At 40.3% G+C, this 21,776-nt stretch overlaps 1 protein-coding gene across 2 annotated transcripts in view; it reads left to right on the top strand.

The window, feature by feature from the left end:
• LOC128371280 (glutamate receptor 4) overlaps window positions 1-16,252 on the top strand; it is a 144,005-nt gene extending 127,753 nt beyond the window's left edge. Inside the window, exons 12-16 of one of the 2 annotated variants that reach the window (XM_053331559.1) lie at window positions 3,810-4,008; window positions 5,897-6,144; window positions 10,392-10,506; window positions 13,541-13,678; window positions 16,088-16,252. In XM_053331559.1, coding sequence (XP_053187534.1) covers window positions 3,810-4,008; window positions 5,897-6,144; window positions 10,392-10,506; window positions 13,541-13,678; window positions 16,088-16,252 — 865 coding nt within the window. Of the gene's footprint in view, window positions 1-3,809; window positions 4,009-5,896; window positions 6,145-9,567; window positions 9,683-10,391; window positions 10,507-13,540; window positions 13,679-16,087 lie in introns of both variants that reach the window. The other variant, XM_053331558.1, reaches the window with a different exon arrangement.
• Window positions 16,253-21,776: the final 5,524 nt, after the last annotated feature.

Below are 21,776 nucleotides of genomic sequence, written 5' to 3'. Positions count from 1 at the left end.
ATAGTGTCATTTTCAGCTGCAACAGGTTAAAAACCTGACTGTACCCTATACCTGCCCAACATCAAATGACACTCAAACTAATCAAACATAGTTATAGGTACCAGCTAAAGAACCTGATATCTCCCTCAGGAGTTCACAGAGAGAAAATCCAGAGCTCAAAAAGACTTAGGATTCATTAGGTGGACAGAAACATGACAAATGATTGCTAAAGTTGATGATACATCACATTGTTTCTGTTGCCCCCCCCAAGTGGCCAAATAAATCAGTTAATGCAGGTTAGAGTAAATTAATAGATTAAATTAAGAAACTCCACGTTTGAATGGCTACGAGTCCTTTTTATATAATGCAATAAGTTCATTTACATGTGAAGATTAATTACATAAACTGTTGGATGAGTGTAGAAATGCCACCTAGCCAAGATGCATATCTTGCCAGCCGTATTAAATTGATCCCATTTAAGAAATACAAATGAATTTGACTGAAGCAAGTGAACCAGTGGGGAAAAAGCGCTGACTAATTGCTGAAATCATTCCTTTTTTTTTCTCCCCCCCCCCCTCCTCTACATTTACTATTCTTTATACCCTGAGGCTCGCTGCACTGCTGCGAAGAATCCCATTCCCCTCGAACACCGGAGCCAATTTCTGTTTTGTTTCCACTTTAAGTCTTCTAATACATTCCCCATTTGGTGTTCTTGTTTCCTCCACTCGTGGGAAAACTGAACTCATACATCATTACAGTCAAGTTCTCCACCAACATTTTTCACAAAATCCAACTGCAGTGAAACATTTTTCCAATATTTTATTTTCAGCAGAGTTTTATATGACACACACAAAAACCCTATTTACCTCACAACACACAAACATAACACCGACCTTAACCTCTCTCTATCTCTGCTTTACACTTTTACATTTTTAGAGTTTGTTTTCAGTTTTCTGACAGTTTTCTGTTTTAGTTTCTCCATATATGCAAAAGCTGCTGGATCATTTGAAATTTAATATTCTTTTTCAATGTGCTGCTTCATGCACCATGTTGCTCTTAATACAACATTCAGGTGCCAAAATTGAACATTGACACTTTGACTTTTTCATGCTTTACTCATTCCTCCTGTTCATACTGACCTTTAAAAGATCCATTAATAATGTACTTTCAATGTAAGTGATGAGGAACAAAATCCACAGTCTTCCTTCTGTGCAAAAAAAGCTAAAATGAAGCTTCAGATCACCCATTCAAATCAAGTCATAGTTACTCTTTTACTGCCAAATTCACTCTTTTTGTTACGATCCTCAACAGGGAAAAACTTTCTACTGAAACATGACCATTTTTTCCCCCCTAAAAGACTGTAACTGTGAAACACATCCACTTAATTTGACTAACGGAGATAGCTTAAGCCCTCATATTATCTTTACATAAACTTTGCACAGAAGGAAGACTGTGGATTTTGTCCCCCATCATTTTTCAGCACCGGTCTTAAAGTTTAGATACACTTTCTCATTGAAATGAATGAGAAGATGTAGCCAAACTATTGACTACATTTAGAGGGTAGGGTCTTCTTTTTTTTTTTAAAGATTTTGTTGGCATAGACGCCTTTATTTATCAGTAGCCCGACATGCAGCAAAGGACCTCCGATCGGGATTCGAACTGGGGTCGGCTGCGTACAGTATATGGCATGCGCTCTAACCACTCAATCACCTGCGTGCCCAGGGGAGGGTCTTCTAATGGTCAGTGTGAACAAGAGGAATCATTACAGTGACCTGGCTGACTTGAAAAACTGTGAACCTGTCTTTTAATATACTGCCAGGTTACAGGCTGTGATTTTCTATATTTTTAGTGTCAATTAATTCCATGAAAAGACCAAAACCAGCAAAGACTTGATCCTACTATCACTCTAATAGTCCACTGTGCCATTAGCATTGTGCTTTGCCATTTTTAATTCAAAGCGAGTAGAGAAAGAAAACACTGGAAAACACTGCTGTGGTCTGAAAATGTACCCAGTGACTCCCAGTGCTGAGCTTCTCCCCACCTTCTCACCTCCTCATCCCCTCTGTTTACCGCAGGCCCATCAAGACTCACAGTGTGTCACCGTGGATCAAAGTCAGCGGTATCAGCCAGCAAACACACAGCACAGAGGGGTTTGGAGGGATGGCATGGAGACACTCCTCCTCTGCTCCCCTTTATTACATTCTTCTTCTCAATCCACGGCCGCCTGCATTGCAAAACAGAAAAGATAGAGACTGGTCTGATAGAGAATGAAGGGATTTTGGCAGGTAGGAAAAAAGGAAATAAGGCAGGCATGGGGGAAGAGAGAGGATAGGACTCATCCTTTGCACCTTATCACATGCACACCCCTCCACCCTTTTATTCATTATTTTACAGTTAAATTCTCTGTGCTCAAAAGCCAAAAGAAACGTCTCGGGGAGAGGGAAAATAGAGTGTGGGGAGAGAAAGAGAAGGGAAGTCATTTGTATTCAAATCCAGAGCTAATACGTCAAGTAAGTCTATTTCATGGGTAAAGCTTCCTGTGTGTGTAGAGGAGACATGCTCTACTGCAGCACCTCTCTATTGGAAGTGGCCTCAGTCGCTACAGGCACTTTCAGCTGTACGGAGCGAGAAAACAGAGGTTTCCTCTGCGATTCTTTGGTTAAAGTGATGGTTCTGCTTAAGACTGTAGTGTTTGTTTGAACTGCTTGTAAAATAATTGCTAGTCATCAAGGTTTTTTCAAGTGTTACAACATTGGGCCCTAAAAAGGAAAAAGGTGTTAGAGGAGGATTCTTTGTCTACTGGATTTGGTATCAATGGAGCAGAGGGATGAGACAGTCCTTTTTTTGTAAACCGTGTACATGCATGCACATTACAAGGCGTTCAGAACAAACCCAGTGCCTATTGGGAACAATGGAATATGGCCAGATTGCAATAAGACACAGTGGAAATACCAGCCAAGAAAACACTGACTGTTGCAGATGCCTCTCTCCTCCCCATTTCTCTCTCTCTCTCTCTTTCTCTCTCTCTCTTTCTCTTTCTCTCTCTCTCTCCATCTGACAAGGAGGCCTGAGGGTTTTGTATCCTCTGCTGTTTGATTTGCACCGAGGGGAGATCTTGTTTGTTCTCCTCAATGCAGCATTTATGGTTTAAGATTCTCCTCACGACCTTGCGCTGCTCCTGAGCAGCGAGCTATCTGTCTCCCCCGAGCGAACAAACAAGAAAAGAACAGTGCTGCCGCTATGCTGTCCTGGGGACCTGCAGCTCTTTTATCCTGCCAATAAACAATAAGAAAAAGGGGGGGTTGGGACTGAAGTAACCCACCTTTCCTTTATCAAAGCTGGTCAACACAAGCATGGGTGTGTTTTTTATGAGGCAATCTCCACTAATGAGGGGTAACTACAGTTCTGGCAAATTTGAGTGTTGTCAGAGCTCCACCTTGTGGTGCTTTATCGGCATCTTTGGTGTCCACAGTGTCTTCTCATGCTTTACTCAATCATTTTTCATTCCTTTCTAATTGTCTTTCACTGTATTTCCACACACTGACTGACGACTGTTTTCTATGTCTTTCTATCTCACCCCACTGATCCCTCACTCTCCTCTCTTCCTAACCCTAATTTTACCTTTAACGCCACACCAATGATCATTTTCCTACCTCAACTTTCTGTCAATCCCTTATTCCCTCCCTTCATTTATTACTACCATCACTTTCCTTTTCTTATATATTTTTCTGCATCCCCTTTCTAATCCTTCCAAACTCTCCCCTGCAATATTCTTCCTCTTTTTGTTCCTTTTTTTTCTCCACCTTCCTTCCTTCCTCCCTCTCTCCAAGATCACTATCGGGACGGATCGTAGGGGGAGTGTGGTGGTTCTTCACTCTCATCATCATCTCGTCCTACACGGCTAACCTGGCTGCCTTCCTCACTGTGGAGAGGATGGTTTCGCCCATTGAGAGCGCCGAGGATCTGGCCAAGCAGACAGACATTGCTTACGGCACTTTGGACTCTGGCTCGACCAAAGAGTTCTTCAGGGTGAGTTGGTTTTATGGGGTTTAATAGTCTGTTTTTTTAGAGATGGAAGGAAACCCATGCAGTATCCACATCTTTTCCACACTACAAATAAGGCTGATGTAAGAAAGCTTTGGAGGTCTCTAACGCAATCCTAGAAATTAGTATTAATTTGTTTTATCAAAGACTGCTGCTTAGATGATGTTTAACTCTTTTCAATGGAAAGGGAATTCTACGTTATCATGCAGCATCCAATGAGTGTACAAATAATGGGCATATAAAGAGCTGGACTTTGATACCAGAGAGCGATGATCACATCCCATTAGTGGTTAGGTTTAAGCAACAAAAAAAAAGAAAGTTCACACATCTGGTCCTGTGCTTTAATCAGCCTTTGACTTTTCAGTATTTCACCATGTCCAAATGAACACAGACACATTGTTTTCATTGTAATCATTCCTCCTGTTCATACTGACCATTAGAAGATCCCTTCATAATCGAAGGGACGACGATGGGGGCCAAAATCCACAGTCCTCCTTCTGTACAAACATGTACTTAAACATTTATGCGCAGATTTTGTAACGCTTCAGTCATTTTTAGTAGTTTTAGTATCAAATTTCTTCTTTTTGTTATGATTCTTCCACTGAAGGAAAGCTAGAGTCTGTTGAGACGCAAAGAAAAGGAATTTTTTAGTAAAAAGACTGTGGAAGATATTCACTTTATCTGACCAACTCTCAGACTCCTGCAGCCTCATGTTATCTGCAGATAAACTTTTAAATATATTTATACACAAAACGACTGCTGTGGATTTTCTTCTCCCTGTTTCAATGTTAATACCACCAAAGAAGAAGAACCTTTTCTAAACTATTAAAAATGTGAATTATGCCTTAATTGCATCGAGTGTGTAGGGTAAACTAATGAAACATTGATGAAATGTGAAAATATGTTAATAGACAATATAATTTTTTCCAGAATTAATTTGTGTCCAAAAAATTATGTTTTCTAATCAGTGGTATATAAAGGTAATTTCTTGGAGGTTGATTATGTTACACTGAAATTGTATTCAATGTGTGATTTATTGCCCCCAAAAACCTTTCGATATAAAACCACTCTGTTAGTTTTATACCTAAGTGGCTGCATAGAGTTTCTAAATGGGGTTTGGTTCATTTTAAATGTAATTTATGAGCAATTTATGGTGAGCTGATGGTCACAAATGGTTCAAACAGAGTCAAAATATAACTTTGGGTCTGTGGTCAGCTCCACCTTCTGTAGACTTGAAAGGTTGCTGCTTGAATTCATGTCCGTTAGAGTGAATCCCCCCCTCCACAAAAAAAACCCATCAAATATATTCCAAACCACTCCGGTAGCATTAAACACATCTCTACTCTCCATCTGTACACAGTATGTTGCAAACACTCACCGAAACATTCAGAGATAGCAATACCAATGTACAGAAGCAGGAGAGTACTTTTTCATATTTTTGTAAAAGTGTTTGGCACACTCTGAACTTGAAGTGGATCCTGCTGCAGGAGTGTTTTTTTAAAGGACATTTCTTGGAACATTTTGATACCCTTTTTTTCACCATGAGAGCTTCTCAACATCCACTGGAATCCAATGTAAACATGATTAATTCAAACTGACCAGCCTTTGTAGAAGAAGTAAGCAGCAGCCTCCTTTCAAGCCTACAAGGTGTCAGAGTTAATTACCATCACTAGAATAGCCAACATGTAGAATATTGATTTTCTAGCTATCCCAGTAGAGCTGATAGAAACATAACAGCACATATTGTTCCTCGGCTTGTTGCAAAACCTGTTAAGCGTTAATGCCAACTTTCAAACCGTTTTCTCCACCTTGTGTTTGTATGCGGATATGTTTTCTCCATCTCCTCCTCCTCCATCTCTTCAAAACCTCACAGCGGTCAAAGATCGCAGTCTACGAGAAGATGTGGGGATACATGAAGTCGGCCGAGCCCACAGTCTTCACCAAGACCACGGGCGAGGGCGTGGCGCGGGTCCGCAAGTCCAAAGGGAAATACGCCTTCCTCCTGGAGTCCACTATGAATGAGTACACAGAGCAGCGCAAGCCATGCGACACAATGAAAGTGGGAGGCAACTTGGACTCCAAAGGCTATGGAGTAGCCACACCCAAGGGTTCACAGTTAAGGTGGGTGGAATAGTGTAACAATATGTTTTACGTGTTGTTATGGTATTCCACCTTCCCTGGTGTGCCGCCTTTTCTATCTCTATCTGTCTCTACTTACTTGCTTACTGTGGGGTGGTTGGGGGCGTTTTATGTGTTTGTTTTAAGGCAGAGGTAGAGGCTTTTTCACATCATGTTTGTTGCATGCTGTTTGGGGTTCATCGTGATGATGCAAGGGTGGGTTTTTGTTTTATTTCTTATAAGTCTTTCTTCACAGCTCTCCACACCAGGTAAATCTTTGTGCATGCGCTTGTGATGTTGGGAATGGCATGCTCGAAGCTTTAGTAAACTTCATCTGAAAAATGTCTTATTGAGGAAATTTAATTTAAGATGTTCAGCTTTTCTTTTTTTTCTCTTTTTAATATATGCAGATGTAATTAGTTTGAAATATTTAGCTAATGCTACTTCAGATTTCCTTCACGGTTGACTAGTTCTCTTCAACTAAGCAACTGAAATAGTGTTTTGGGAGCCATTTGGATGCTCAGCCCTGGGTAACTCTGCCAGACTCTGTCACTGCCTCCTGCACATAGTGGAATTTACAGACCTGCCAGTGAATACAGTGTCATTACTGTGGGGAGTTGCACTTTCAATCCGCGCACTCATCGATCAAAGCCCACCGGCAAGGTCTCACTGTAGGGAATGGACAAATACAGTGCACCAAAGGCTAAACTGCATAGGTGTGTGTGTGTGTGTGTATGTATGTTTGTGTGTGTGTGTGCGTGCATGCCTCCAAACCAGTAGAGAACAGCTCCATGATTGCTTGCACTTTCATTCATTCCCACGGAGGAATGAGAACATTGTTGTACATCAGGGGCGGCACTTTTTTTGTGAATGCCCCTCTGCTGTATACAAACTATTGGAGCATAGATCATATATAATTATACAAACAATAACCAAACATCAAATTTATTCATTTATTTATATTTGAATAGATACCAACATTTGTTCCTAAGCATCCAACTCCTCACAGACACTAAGTCAAACTCCCTGTTAGTTGCTTTCTGTAAATTCCTCTGACCATGCTGAGCCTGAAGTCGAGCAGAGCAGTCACTGGTTTGTTTTTTAGCAGCCAGGCTGGTGCCAGTTTTCAGCCACTGCTTTGACCAGGAAGAGTCCCTGACAGATCACGGTAGTCCCCTTCCTCCTTTCAGGCCACCATCTTGTTGTTTTTTTGGGGATTATCATCTTCTGTCAGTCACTCATCCGGATATCAGCGAGGAAACACACCAGCAACGACGAGAGCGGGCAACATTGTTGGTCAAGGCTGCTATTTCACATGGCTCTGCAAACATCATCAGCTCACAATTGAAATATAGGCTGTGCTGCTTTGTGTTTCATATTTCCATTACTGACTGTTTTTATTTTATTTTTCATAATGATGCAAATAAATTAAAAAGGATCAAAATGCACGCTGACGCAAATCTCTCTCTCTCTCTCTGTCTCTCTCTCTGTCTCTCTCTCTGTCTCTCTCTCTCTCTCTCTCTCTCTCTCTCTCTCTCTCTCTCTCTCTCTCTCTCTCTCTCTCTCTCTCTCTCTGTTATCATCAGACATCACTACAGCAGCATTCAAAAGAACCCATGAAATTATGATGCATACTTATTTTAAACAGCTTTTCATAGACGTTTAATGCAAGTCAATCACAATTTTCCAGAACAGCTTAATGCTTCTAAATCCTGTGAGCTTTGAATTGGCTGACATACATACACTTATATACATGTGTAAAACAGGTCCAAATCATTTGGAGGTGTCTGTTTTCTCCAAGCACTGGCTGATGCTGATATTTTGGCTTCCACAGTGCTGGTTGCCAACATTTTGTGCCAATATTTAATTAGTTAAACTAACATTATTTGTGTAAAAACAAAGAAAAAATTATAATTATCCAATTAGATATTAAATAGCCCATATTTTGATCCTTATTAGGGTTGAAAAACAACATTAATTTGTCATGTAAATACAATTTGTCATATTAATATGTGAACATATTTGCATGCATGCTCCAAATGTCACCAAATCAACTCAGGCAAATGACTTCCTGTAATCAGTGGTTCCCAGCCCTTTATTTCGGTGCCCTTTTAAAGCAAAGTAATGTTTATTCACAGCCTTTAATCACAGGTTGCACTTGCCCATTCCAGCTGTATTACAGTATTTATAGCAGTATATATCTTTCACAATACTTTGGTCATTAACCCTCCTGTTGTCATCGAGTCAAGGAAGGAAGGGAGGAAGAAGGAAGAGGGGAGGAAGGGAGGAAGGGAGGAAGAAGGAAGAAAGGGGGGAGGAAATGAAAGAAGGAGGGAGGGAGGGAGGAAGAAGGATGGAAAAAAGGGAGGGAGGGAGGAAGGAAGGATGGAAGGGAGGAAGGAAGAAGGAAGGAAGGGAGGGAGGAAATGAAAGAAAGAGGGAAGGAAGAAGGAAGGAAGGGGGGAAGAAGGATGGAAATAAGGGAGGAAGAAGGAAGGAAAGGAGGGAGGGAGGAAGGACAGACGGAAGGGTGGAAAGAACAGTCAGGGTCAGTTTGACCTGCGAGGACGATACAAAGGTTAACCAAAATATAGAAATTCACATTTTCACCAGATAAATTCTGCTTGAGAAAAAATGTAGTAATTATACACCGAGCAGAAAACATGTCTTTACCTTCATGTGATGAAGTGTGTTGAGATATTTAACTGGATAATTGAAAATTGTGACCCGCTGGTGCCCTAGATTAAAAATCACCAAAGTTTTGATTAAATCTTCCAGAGAACATGAACAAAATTATGCACAAAAGAAGTTGGTTCAAAATGTCATGGCAACCCATCAAATAATTTCCATCCAAAGAGCCACGTTGCTACTGTGGCTTTATAAAAAAAAAAAAAACAACCTTCAGATTTATCTTGAGGGTCCTCACTGTTGCCATGTCTGTCAAACTGTCTGTCATCCGCCGCTCAAACTTTGCAGTAATTTTAGGTCTTTTCACACAGAAGTAAACAAAAGTAGGCTTCTCATTTCTAGCCGACATGCATCGGTTTTGTCGTCTGTAATTACGACTTTTGCTGCCAGCTGACTTTTTAACTCTACAAGCTGATTTATTTGAAAAGCATAAGCCTATAAAAGATGTTTTAAATATGCATATGGCAGCTACATCCATATATAATAATATGCATAACATTAATATTATATGGCATTATTTTACTTTTAGGACATCACATTAAAGAGGAGAGATTTGTGTTCAGTGTGTGTTTGGGTTCTGGGATGGGATGTAACAGTTTAGAGCATTAACGCACTTTTTCACCCTTGTTCCTCTTGCTACTCCTCCCTTTCCCCCCTCCCCCCTCCCCCTGTTCCTTCCCTCTCAAATTGGACAGCATACTCACCCCCTCTCACCAAATATGTTTTATCGTTTTCAAGAAGTGCAGTTAACCTGGCAGTCTTAAAACTCAATGAGCAAGGCCTGTTGGACAAATTGAAAAACAAGTGGTGGTACGACAAAGGAGAGTGTGGCAGCGGAGGCGGTGGCGAGAAGGTTAGCCGCTATGTCGCTATGCCCATGTGACCTTGATGCGGGTAAAAGAGAAATGTGTTTTGTTGTTGGTAACAGGAGCATCTGCCGGGTCGATCCCCCACGGAGAAATGCTGCTGACTTTAAAATGGCAGCTTTTAATCTTAAGAGAGGAGAGCGAGTACTGTTGAAGCAGAAATATTTGCTGCACTGCTTATATAGTGACACATAGGTGAAACTATTTAGTCACCTCAAAATTAAAGGTGCACCAGTAGCACCTTGCTTAAAATAAGTATCTTAGAATATGACAGTAAGCCCATATTGGGTGTTTATAATATATATATAAATATATAGTATAAAGGGTATTTTCTGAGCCAATAGTTTTGTATTGACAGTACCAGCCTCCATGCTTGTTGTAAAAAAAAAAGGTCCCGGCAGTATGTGCCCGTTCCAAAAAAGCGATGCAGCCATGGGCCCCACGTATATATGTCTGTTAGCTCTGCCCCCTTCCCCCTAAATATATATCAAAATCCCTAAAAACAACCATCTTAATCAACGAGCAAAGAGACATGTAGCATAAGTGGGGCCCCTTCCCGGCTTTGTCACTTTGTAAAGAGTACTGAGCTGCTCTTGTTGGGCTACTTCTGATTGAATAACATAAAATAACATGTCCTATGATGTTATTTATGTTATTTTCCCCACCCCACCCTATCCCGTCCCCCGTGATTTGAAGAACGCCCGTAAACCTTGCCGTATTGACACTGAGTGAAGCAGGAGTCTTAGACAAACTGAAAAACAAATGGTGGTACGATAAAGGGGAGTGTGGACCCAAGGACTCGGGAAGTAAGGTCAGTCTCCACCAACCCGGGAGCCTCCCCTCCTCTGTTTGTCTTTATGCACACTTTTGGCAGTACTGTTCTGTTATTACAGCAGGCTGGCTGATATGTTATGATGCACACACACATAATACTCTGAGATAGAGCAAGCGACAGACATGCAGGTAGAGAATTAAAGGGTACCTATTATGCTCTGTGGAGTTTTCTGTTATTTATATGCTGTTATGAAGTCGGATATCTATGTTAAATATGGTCAAATATCCAAAACTTGAGGTGAATGTATGTAGAAATGCTCCCTGCAAGTCAAAAGTCAGGAATCTAAACGCTTTGTTAATTTTTCCATGTGTTATTTGTGTTGTTCACTCGTATATTTCAGATCAGATTACATGCTCAAAAACTTTCAGAAGCTAACCAATCACAACAGAGTGGACTTGTATTGAGGGAGACCTTAATTAAAGTTGCAATCTCAAAGAGCTCTACTTTGTTCTCTTTGGCGACACCATGTGGCGTTACGCAGTAATTGCAAGTATGTTTTTGGACCTCACCCGACCTCACTCCCAGAGATCCAAACAGTGTCAATCCTGTTATGGATGTGCAGAGAGCCCAGTATTTGATTTGTATATAAAGAGGCAGCAAATATAGGAACGCAAATAGGATGTTAAAGTCTTCAATTGACTGTTTTGCAAAGTAGGGCTCCTTCACTGGTCTTGAACCCTAATATCTCAGACCACATACAATTACATTGACCACTCAGCCAAAGCTCAGCTCTGTAGTACAAGTATACCTGCAGCTTTTCATATATGCATGATACAGAGTGATAGACAGAGTGAAGCAGAGGAAAGTGAAAGGCAGAGACATCTCCACCTCTAGTTGCTGTGTGATGTTAAAGAGCGAATTAAAGAGTGAGTCTGTTGCGTTGTTGTCCGTCTAGCCTCTCTGATGGATCAACCACAGGGTGTGAGTTGTAATTTCAATGCATAGCAGGAAAGTTGCCACTAACATTCGTTATAATCACAATACTGCAAATGCCAGAGCTTTTTTCAGTGGGCCATAGGCTTAGTCACCATTGTGTTACCTCAGTGATAGATTGTGACTTAAAGAGACATTTATTTAAATGAGACAGGAGCTTTAATGGCCTGTTTCAGAGAAAGGCTCAACTGAGCGGCTGTATAAAGAGCTATTATAAAAGAAATGAGGATTTTTTTTAAAACTGTGAATAGTGCAAAGCTACTCTAGTGGAGTCCCAGAATAAAAATATAGAGCTGAAAATGAGCATAATAGGTCCCCTTTAAGGCGTAGCCTGAGGGATACAGCATGACAGATACAAGGCATGGCGCAGCGCTAACAGTCTTACAGCAGCTAAGCTATGTATTGCAACTGCAGATGAAGGATCACACTCACATTGGTTGTCACCTACGACGGTCCAAGGGCATGTTCAAACGTTACTGTATGTCTCACTAGATGTCAGCTCTACCGTATGCCTTCAGCTCTAACACATTCAGAGACTGATCCACCTTGTCGATGCACTCTAGCATGGAAAGAGCTGCCACATTTTAAACAAAGCAGCATGTATCTTCCACATCAAACATGATTTTTTTGTAGGTGCAGGACCCAAGTGCAAATGAGACAAAGCACGATAGGCAGTTTGTGTCCAGGTAATAAGTTTGAACGCCTCTTAAGGATGAAGGAGATTTATCAGAGGGTGACAAATGGCAGGGAGGAGCAAGAGCCAGAGAGAGAGCAGCTGCATAAATTTAAATAAAAGAGGGTGAAAGGCGAATGTCAGAACCGAGAGACAGGCCGGCCTGTCGAAATATAGGGAATAATTAAAAGGCAAGTTCATCAAAATAACAACAACGACACACACAAAAATAAAACCGAACTCATTTAGCTCTAGTGGTGTCTAGACATGCAGAAAAAACACATCTTTCCAGACACAATGTCCTGATAACTCTGGATTAATCCACAGAGATGGATGGCTGTCAGTCAGTTTTCACAGGGACTATTTCTTCATTAAAAGGTAAAACCATCTGTACTGGGCTCTGTGGATTATCAAGTGCAACCAGGACTATGATTTCTTTTTAAAGTAGCAAGCACCACAAATAAAATTCCTTTTACCTTCATTGTATTGGGCTGGAGACAGTAATCCCAGAGATGTACAGTATTGTATTATCTCAAAACATGGGCAATTAAACCTGCATTAACTGGGTTTTGCTTTTTGTGGGTGGTTTTTGGCCAGTAGGGGGCAGTATAACCAAATAGTGAACACAACACTGATGTATCGTCACTTTTTAGGGGGTCACTTGATTATTTACACATCCATCAACTAAAGAGCAACGTTACCCTTAATTTGAAGCTGTATTTCTGTCCACCTGTTGAATAGTAAGCCCAATATTCACTCTCTTTTAGCTCCTGAGGCTCTTTAGCTGCTAAATGCTCCACTATGTTCAGCAGCTAGTTCCTATAATTGTGTCTGTTTGCTTTTTGGTGTTGAGCAGGTAGTGTACAGTGGGATTTTTTTCAGAGCACTGAGAGTTAATCAAGACTGTAAAAGTAGATCTGCAGAGTCACTGATGAGCGACACCTCTCACATTTACACATTATTATAATAAATAATTATTATAGGTGCTTTGAAATTATCTGCATATCTAGATAGCACTGGTGGTACATGATAAAATATATTTGTTTTATGATTTAGTGAAACTGACCATTTAATGCATAGAGTTAACTAATTTCTATAAACTACTTTGTGAAATATTCTTGGCGGGATTAAAATAAAACAGGATATTAATCTATGCTAGCATGGCTACAAACAAGCTGTGCATTAATAGACTGAGAAGTTAGAGGTAGAGTAGAGAAAAAAAAATTATGAAAATGATTAAAGTGCTGTGTTTGAGTGTGATCATGTGCGTGTTTGTGTGATGTGAAGTTTCTTTTCTGTGTTACATGTATAAATGTTGAGTGATTGTAAGCATTTTTCTGCCACCTCTGCAAAAACCAGCGCTGACTTTTGTATTTGTCGTGTCCCTCTCCCCGCCGGCTACAGGACAAGTCGTCCCAGGCCCTCAGCCTGAGCAACGTGGCGGGGGTCTTCTACATCCTCGTCGGGGGCCTGGGCCTGGCCATGCTGGTGGCCCTCATCGAATTCTGCTACAAGTCGCGCAATGAGGCCAAGAGAATGAAGGTGGAGGCCCAGTCCCAAAATCCCCATTACCGCCCCTGCTACCCCTGCCAGACAGACAGCCCCCACCATAGCCTCGAGCCTAGCCAAAGTCAAACCCAGAGTCCGAGGCCCAGCCCCGGCATCCACAACTTAGCTGAGTTTAGCGAGGTTTTCAGTGGGTATGGCAGCGATGGGGAAGCTGATAAGATGTAGTTGGAGTTTTCGTAGAAGGTCCGTCCAAGCCTTTGCACCCCCCCCTCCCCCTCTCACTAGCTCCCTGCACAGAGACTGTAAGTGAAACCTATCATATCCCCGTGCTAGCTTTGCCATGCTGAGTGACTGTCGTGACCAGTGGCAAAAATGCTTCCTACTTATCTGTCTACCCCGCTCACTATGTGGTCATGTGACGTCCTGGTCTGCGTTTCAAGCTTTTTTTCTCAATGTGACAGGAAGCGATGAGTCATCCTCAGACATGACGTCGCCTCTACTGCTTCGCAGCTTGTGTGGCTGCAGACGTTGGCCCTCATTTATCAAGCGAGCTTACCGTGTGACCCGCTTTCCTGCCCAAATCAAAAATGTATTACTCATTCTGAATCCGGCGGGAAGTTAATATTCATGCCAAATGAATCCAATAATATTTAAAACACATGATAAATGGCATGATTGATCACCTTTTCAACCAAAATTTGCATTTAATTAAGATTTGTAATTGTATAGTTTATTGTCAGTTTATACGGATTAAAAATGTGTGAATGAAAATGCAAGTTACACAGATTAAGTGAGTTGAGGTAGCTTTATCGGCATAGAAATCATAAGAATGGTCTTGGATTATATTTTTAATGTTAAAAGCACATTTGGCTGTTAAAAAGCCAACATGCTGCTCTTAAATTCAGACCTGTAGCTATGGCGATGCTGCTTTTCCAATGAATGGACTCATAGCATATGAAGAGGTGATAATGAACCTGATAAATGAGGACCAATGTCTAACTTGTACACACACATCTATACTTGTGAGGACATTTTCATCGTCCATTTAACGTCCCTCCTGACCCTCCGGAGGCTTGTTTTCTCATATAGTGAAGGTCAAAAGGTCTTTGTAGCCTTGTGAGGACGTAAAAACACTCAAAACATACCTTAATAGTACATGTTGTAACTCAGAGATGTTACTGTCTCGAGTCTCTTAGCTACAAGAGAATATCAATGTACAAGCACAGATTAAATTTAATGATAAAGCATCCCTGAGCACATTGGCAGCCCTGTATAATAATTTAAACACTACACATTGTGGGGATTGTAAGGCTTAAGTAAACATGTAGTGAAGCATCCCTCGAGCTGAGATGATTTTATTGATGTGAGCTGTTGTCTCTGGATATTTCCCTCAGGTCCTTGACCATTAGACTTTCAGATATCTTCTCTCACTCGGTGTATATATATATATCTGTCCAACGTGGTTATGTGTCCCCCATCAGCACTTCAGCACGAACTCTTCATGAGCTTGACTGTTGCTTAGTCAGCTTCCCTGTCCCACTGCCTGCAACTATCACTCACTGTGTAATAACTCTGTCGCTAGTGGATTTACATGTAGTATGGGGCTGGCTTGATACTGTACTGAATGGCTATGAAAGGTGTTTTCTGACTCTGTGGTTGCTACACTACTGTATATATATATATATATTTAAATGTATAGCTGAACTGTATTGTGAGAGCTATCAGATAGTGTTGAAGCAGATTGGAGTTTTAAAGTTTAGCTTCCCCTGTTTAGCATTAATAAGCAGATTTAACAGTGTTTATATGTCTATAATGTGACTGTATGCAGACCTTTATGAATGACAGAAATTACTCCTGTTTTCCTTGTTTAAAATGACATTAATGTCTCTCAGGCAAGGCAGGCAAATGCATTTGTAAAGGACATTTTAACAAGACAATTCAAAGTGCTTTATATAAAACATAAAAAAGACATTTAAATATGATTAATAGCTAAAATAGAGTAAGAGATAAAAACAGGAAGATTAAAAGTTAAAGTTGATAAATAATCATCAGTAATGTGGATATAAAGCTACCTGGATAAAGGCAGATAATAAAACAAGCTCAGAAAATTACATTTTACTGTAATGCAGCCTTTAAAAGCAAGAAATGACACTTATTACATATCACAATATTATGATATTCAAAATCTAAGAAGGTATCTATAAAATATCATATCGATATAATATCAATTTATTGTCCAATCCTACTAGGAAGCTTTGTAAGGAGCAAAATACGATTGATTTTCCAGGTTTAAAAAAAAATCAAACTCAACACATAAACTTAAATTTTTCTACATCTAATAATATCTGAACACATCCTAAAACTCCAATCTGCCAAAGTGAATTTTTTAGTTATCATCACCTCGTCTGTGCACAAACCTGTCTTCTTTATTTTTCTCCTCAGCTAACATTTACAGAAGCCATGAGGAACAAGGCCCGTCTGTCCATCACAGGCAGCGTTGGGGAAAACGGACGGGTGCTGACGCCCGACTGTCCCAAGGCCGTCCACACCGGGCCTCCCCTCCGCCAGAGCTCCGGCCTCGCCTTGGTCTCCTCTGAGCTCCCGTGAAAACCAAAAACCTCTCAAGTGCCTTATTCCAATAATAAAAAACAACAACAGTAACAACAAAAAAGACAATAACCACACCACCCACGAAACCACTAGAAACTAACCATAAATAAACAGGATTCGCACCCTCAACAGGTCACCTCCAGTGGGCGCCACAGGACCGACAGCGGAGCGAACACCTAATTCCACTGTTAAGAGGTTACGACTTGTTGTGGCTCGATGATTTCTCGTTGAAATCTGTGGAAACCAGAGGCAGAACAATCTCGATATTTGGAAGCATATATGTTTGAATCAAAGGGTGGAGAAAATCCAAAACGGAGCCATTCAACCTTTCAACCGCTCCAAGCTAAAGGAAGAAGGAGCAGAAGGAGGATGAGGAAGAAAAATAATACTAATATCATGATTTTATGATAAAGATGAAGACCAGAAAACTGTAAACTCAAAACTGTGTTTTGTTTTTTTCTCTCTCTCTCTTTTGGATTGCTGTGAATTTGGCGAAAACTGAACCACAATCAAGATTGTTTTCCAAAACTGAACAGTTGTTTGCTACACGGACATGAGCAGCGTTCAAGAGACAAACAATCTCACTAGATATCAACGACAAAGTGACGCTGGCAGAGTTGTAGCCCAGTGCCATGAAGATACGATGAAAATATTTGTATTCATAATAACACAAAATGAAATCTATTGATATTGAATATATGAGCAAACATAGGAAACTGTGAAAATAAGTAAATATGTATATTCAGTTAAAAAACAAAACAAACAAAAAAAACTAAAATAAAATGAAAAATCTAGCTGTACATAGGGACGACTGTGTAACATGCTTGCTTTTTAAACAGATGTACATAGCAGATACTGTAGTGGACAGAGAGTTGTTTTTTTTTTAATCATCTTTAAAGATTTTATTCATCGCAATAATGAAAAAGATGAAAGCCACTTGAAAAATAGGAGACATGTGGAAGGAAGGCAGTGTTTAAAAAAAGTTTTTTTGTTAACGTGTTGAATACTTAACTGTATTATATAGGAACATTCAAACTCTTAAATGTGAAAAAGGGGGAAGGGGGGGAGGGGGTATCAACTGCCCAAATATTCTGATACCTGTTATACATACAAATTAATACATATATTCAACAATGAATGTTATGAACTAGCTCCACCCCCAATCCTTAAACCACAACCCTCACTGTGCAGACGTAGAGACCCAGCGAGTCGCTCATGAGCAGAGCTTTATAAATCAAGTTTCTGCAGTCAGAATATAACTATTTTTTTCATTCTTTGATCTATTTTTTGTACTGAGAAAAATTTAAAAAAGAAAAACAATAACTAAAGGAACAACAAAAAGGAAATTGTCTGTCTCCTGGTTTAAAATATCGACAGTCGAATACTACCTTGGTAGATCTTTTAGACCATTATATGTGTGTGGAGACATGAGTCGTAAAAACCATGACGACGCAAATGAAAAATGCCATTTCTCTCTCTCACTATACAGTATGTTATATGAAATGTCCATGCTATCGAAAAACCTGATGAAGCCACTGTTTGTATGTTGAACAATGATTTAGAGTCCTTCCTTATTGAAACACTGTGGATCCTCCGGGCGAGGCTGGACAACACTGTAGCAGAAATGTATTTTGCTCCGGTCTCGCTTGACTGAAAGTGTCTTCATCTCTTTTTTTTTGGAAAATGGAAGGACAATCTGCAATATAGGATTTACAACGTCGACGCCACATCGTCAGCAAGCACCAGCCAGCAATGGTGTTAATGGTTTCAAATGTTTTAGTTTTGTTTTCTGGTCCCAGCTCTCATCGGAGGGGCCCATCAAACCCCTTTCACACGTGCTGTGGCTGTGGCTGGACACACGGGGAAGTTTTTGCAGTAGAGGCAACCAGCCGAAATATTTCAGGTCATGCCTTTTTTGTGTCCTGCCATCCGTCTTTAGAGCTGAAGTGTAATATTTTGGTTTCAATTGTACATCTTTATTTTGATCTTTTTTAAGTAAAAACGAATTTCAAATTGCAATGGTACTGTGTCATTATTTGACATGAAGGTAAAAGAGAAGCCTGATGTTGTGTTAATGCTAGGGTTGCAAAATTTCCGGAAAATGTTCAAACTTGGAAACTTTCCATGGGAATTAACCAGGAATTTACTAAACTGAAGGTATGTTCTTATTAGGGAACTTAAATATAGTTGTGTAAAATAATATTTTAGCATAATCCTGACTAAAACAACCAGATATCATGCAGTACAGTTGAATATCTATGCTATCACATGCTCACATAGCACACTGTTTACTGCAGGGCTACTGAGACCACGCCCCCTACATGCACTGTGCATAAGGAGACCACACACCCCTATATGCACGGTGCATACTGAGGCCACGCCCCCTACATGCACTGTGCATACGGAGACCACGCCCCCTATACACTGTGTATACTGAGGCCACGCCCCCTACATGCACTGTGCATTCCTCCATCACATGCACAGATGATTTATACAATTCTGGACCACACTTTTGAGCCCAGAGCACACAACTTGAAGCCAGACTTTTGAGCCTGTGGACTGCACAGTTGTTTTTGTTCAGTTGGATTGTTCAATTTATAAATAAATCTGTTTTAATTGTATTATTTTGCTTATAACTCAACTTAGATATGGTACCTTTCCACTAAATTACCCTCAATTGCCATAAATTCCCATTTAATTCCCATAAATTCCCATAATTCTCATAATTCCCATGGAAAGTTTCCAATTTGGAATATTTCCAAAATTCCCCATCTTAACTTCCCATGGAAATTTACCAGAAACGTTCAGAAAATTTATCGGAAATTTTCCACCCCTTTGCAACCCTAGTTAATGCTTGGCTAAAATGAATGAATGACTTGTTGAATGTTTTTTTTTCTTGACCCCTTTCACCAACAGTGTTATCTGACTAATTGCAGTTCTGTTTGGAGGATGGTACGCCCCATTAAAACCTGATATCAACCCACATAAAAGAGGCCTACAGCAGATGATAGTTAATTATCTGATTTTGAGGTCTTTCAGCGTGTCTCTGTTAAAATATAGCTTTAAAGCCTTCATTATTTCAGCTGATATTGTTCTTAAATGTCACATAATCCTAAATTAATTTGAGATTATTCAGATTACCACACAGCACAGAGTATTCGTGCTTAATGACCCACATTCCTCAAGGAATTTGTGTTATTCAGATTACCACACAGTGTAGAGTATTCACGTATTCAAACAATGCACAGAAAGTGAGAGGCAGAGTACTTTATTGACTTTCAAGGTGCATGTTGAAGAGATGAATAGTCTAAAAAGGTCAAAGCTCCAGCAACACTTGCAGTATGTAGAACAACTTTATTGTCAGACTAACACGTTTTGACACCCCGATGCTTCTTCTTCTTCTTCTTCTTCTAACAATAAAGTTGTTTTCTAGTCTATACCACAGAAAGTAACAGGCCCTGAATCTCACACAAAGTATCTCCTAACCTATCAAGCCTCTTATTAACCCTCCTGTTGTCCTTGAGTCAAGGAACGAAGGGAGGGAGGAAGAAGGAAGGAAGGAAAGGAGGGAGGAAGGAAGGAGGGAAGGAAGAAGGAAGGGAAGGAGGGAGGAAGGAAGGAGGGAAGGAACAAGGAAGGAAGGAAATGAGGGAGGAAAGGAGGGAAGAAAGAAAGGGAGAAGGAGGGAAGGAAGAAGGAAGGAAAGGAGGGAGAAAAGAAGGAAGGAAAGGAGGGAGGAAAGAAGGAACAGTCAAAAAAAACAGGGTCAATTTGACCCGGGAGGACGACACAAGGGTTAAATTAACCCAATAAACCTACTGATGGCTTATATGTGACAACAGTATAGTGGTGCTTATAATGCAAGTAAATACATGTATGATTTACATAATGCAGCGATGCTCATCGTAGTTACAACGTCCTTGGCTTGACATTTCCAGCTTGAAAAGTGGTCCTTCCTCTTCTGCTACGTAACCATGGTGACCGTTGAGGGCGAGAAGTGTCCATAAGATCCACACTCAACTTTTTGACCGTTTATGAGTGCACCATCCAGGTACTCATTCTCAGTGTGAACGCACTTATGCACTCAAAATATTAAGTGTAAGTACAGAAGTATCAGATCTGAGAAACAACATATCTCTCCAAACTTTTATACGGTATATTTCAGAGGTGTCCAAACTATTCCATAAAGGGTTCGTAGGTTTTCATTCCAACTAAGCAGGACCACACCAGGCTTGACTCATTTAACCTTTGTGTCGTCCTCCCGGGTCAAATTGACCCCGTCTGTTTTGACTGTTCCTTCCTTCCTTCCTTCCGTCTGTCCTTCCTCCTTCTCTCTTTCTTTCCTTCCTATCTCTTTCCTCCCTTCTGTCGTTGCTCCCCCCCTCACCTTCCTCCCTCCCCCCCCACCTTCCTCTCTCCCTTCTTTCCTTCCTTCCCCCTTCCTCTTTTCCTTCCTCCCTCCTACCTTCCTTCCTTCTTTCATTTCCTCTCTCCCTCCTTTCCTTCCTTCTTCCTCCCTTCTTTCCTTACTTTCTCCTTTCCTTCCTTCTTCCTCCCTTCCATACTTCCTTCCTTCTTCCTCCTTTCCATACTTCCTCCTTTCCTTCCTTCTTGACTCAAGGACAACAGGAGCGAACATTAACACAGCCACAATAAGCTCACAGTCATAATAGACCAACTAAAGCTCAGTGTGTATCGATTCGGCTAAGGCTATTTTATTGCTTATTTATTCATCTTTTCATTTGTTCATTCAAGGTTATTTCTTCTCATAGTTCCACTAAACAGACACATTGGTGACCCCAACTGACTGGAGGAGGTAAGTAAGAAGTAAGCAGTGTTAGAGACGGCAGTGATTTGATGTATCAAGGTTTCAAAAGTATAATAAAAGCTGCCTTTCATTGGATAATCACAATAATTTTAAGGCAATGCATTTCAACCTGTATGTGTCTGCAGTGCAGTCTAATACTTTTGTAGCACTCGAAACACTTTTTTTTTTTGTCCTCTATTTTATGAAGGTGATTTATAATCGAGCAACACAGCAAAACGGGTTGAAAAGAAGACAATATTAGTTATATAACCAGGAAATGAAAGCATGGAAGACACAAGAGAAAAAAAAACCCTGCAGTCTGCTTTAACCTTCATTGATGCTAAACACTGCAGCAGTGTATCGACAGGAAGTCTTAGATAACCATAAACAAAGTAAAGCCCCACTTTCACCTTCACAGGTAAAGTAAAACAATAGCCAGAGCCAGTATTTATGAAGCTAAAATTCACATCTTGAGTGTTTTTAATGTCTAAGAATGATGGGATTTAGTTAGATAGTTTGGAGATGTGTAATTTGATAAAAGATATAAAGTGTATCTCAATACCTGTAATATCCGAGTATAATTAAATGTTTTTAGATGTTCACATTTAACATTCAGGTGTATCGATTACAAAAAAAGCAAACTACAATAATTCTGGTAAGTTTAAATGATAATTAATAAAGCATGTTAATAGAAATTACAATTTTAAAAAAAGA

Source organism: Scomber japonicus, chromosome 13 (genome assembly GCF_027409825.1).
Source record: "Scomber japonicus isolate fScoJap1 chromosome 13, fScoJap1.pri, whole genome shotgun sequence".
Lineage (NCBI taxonomy): Eukaryota > Metazoa > Chordata > Actinopteri > Scombriformes > Scombridae > Scomber > Scomber japonicus.
Note: the sequence above shows the minus strand (reverse complement) of the source record. Positions and strands in the feature narration are given on the sequence as shown.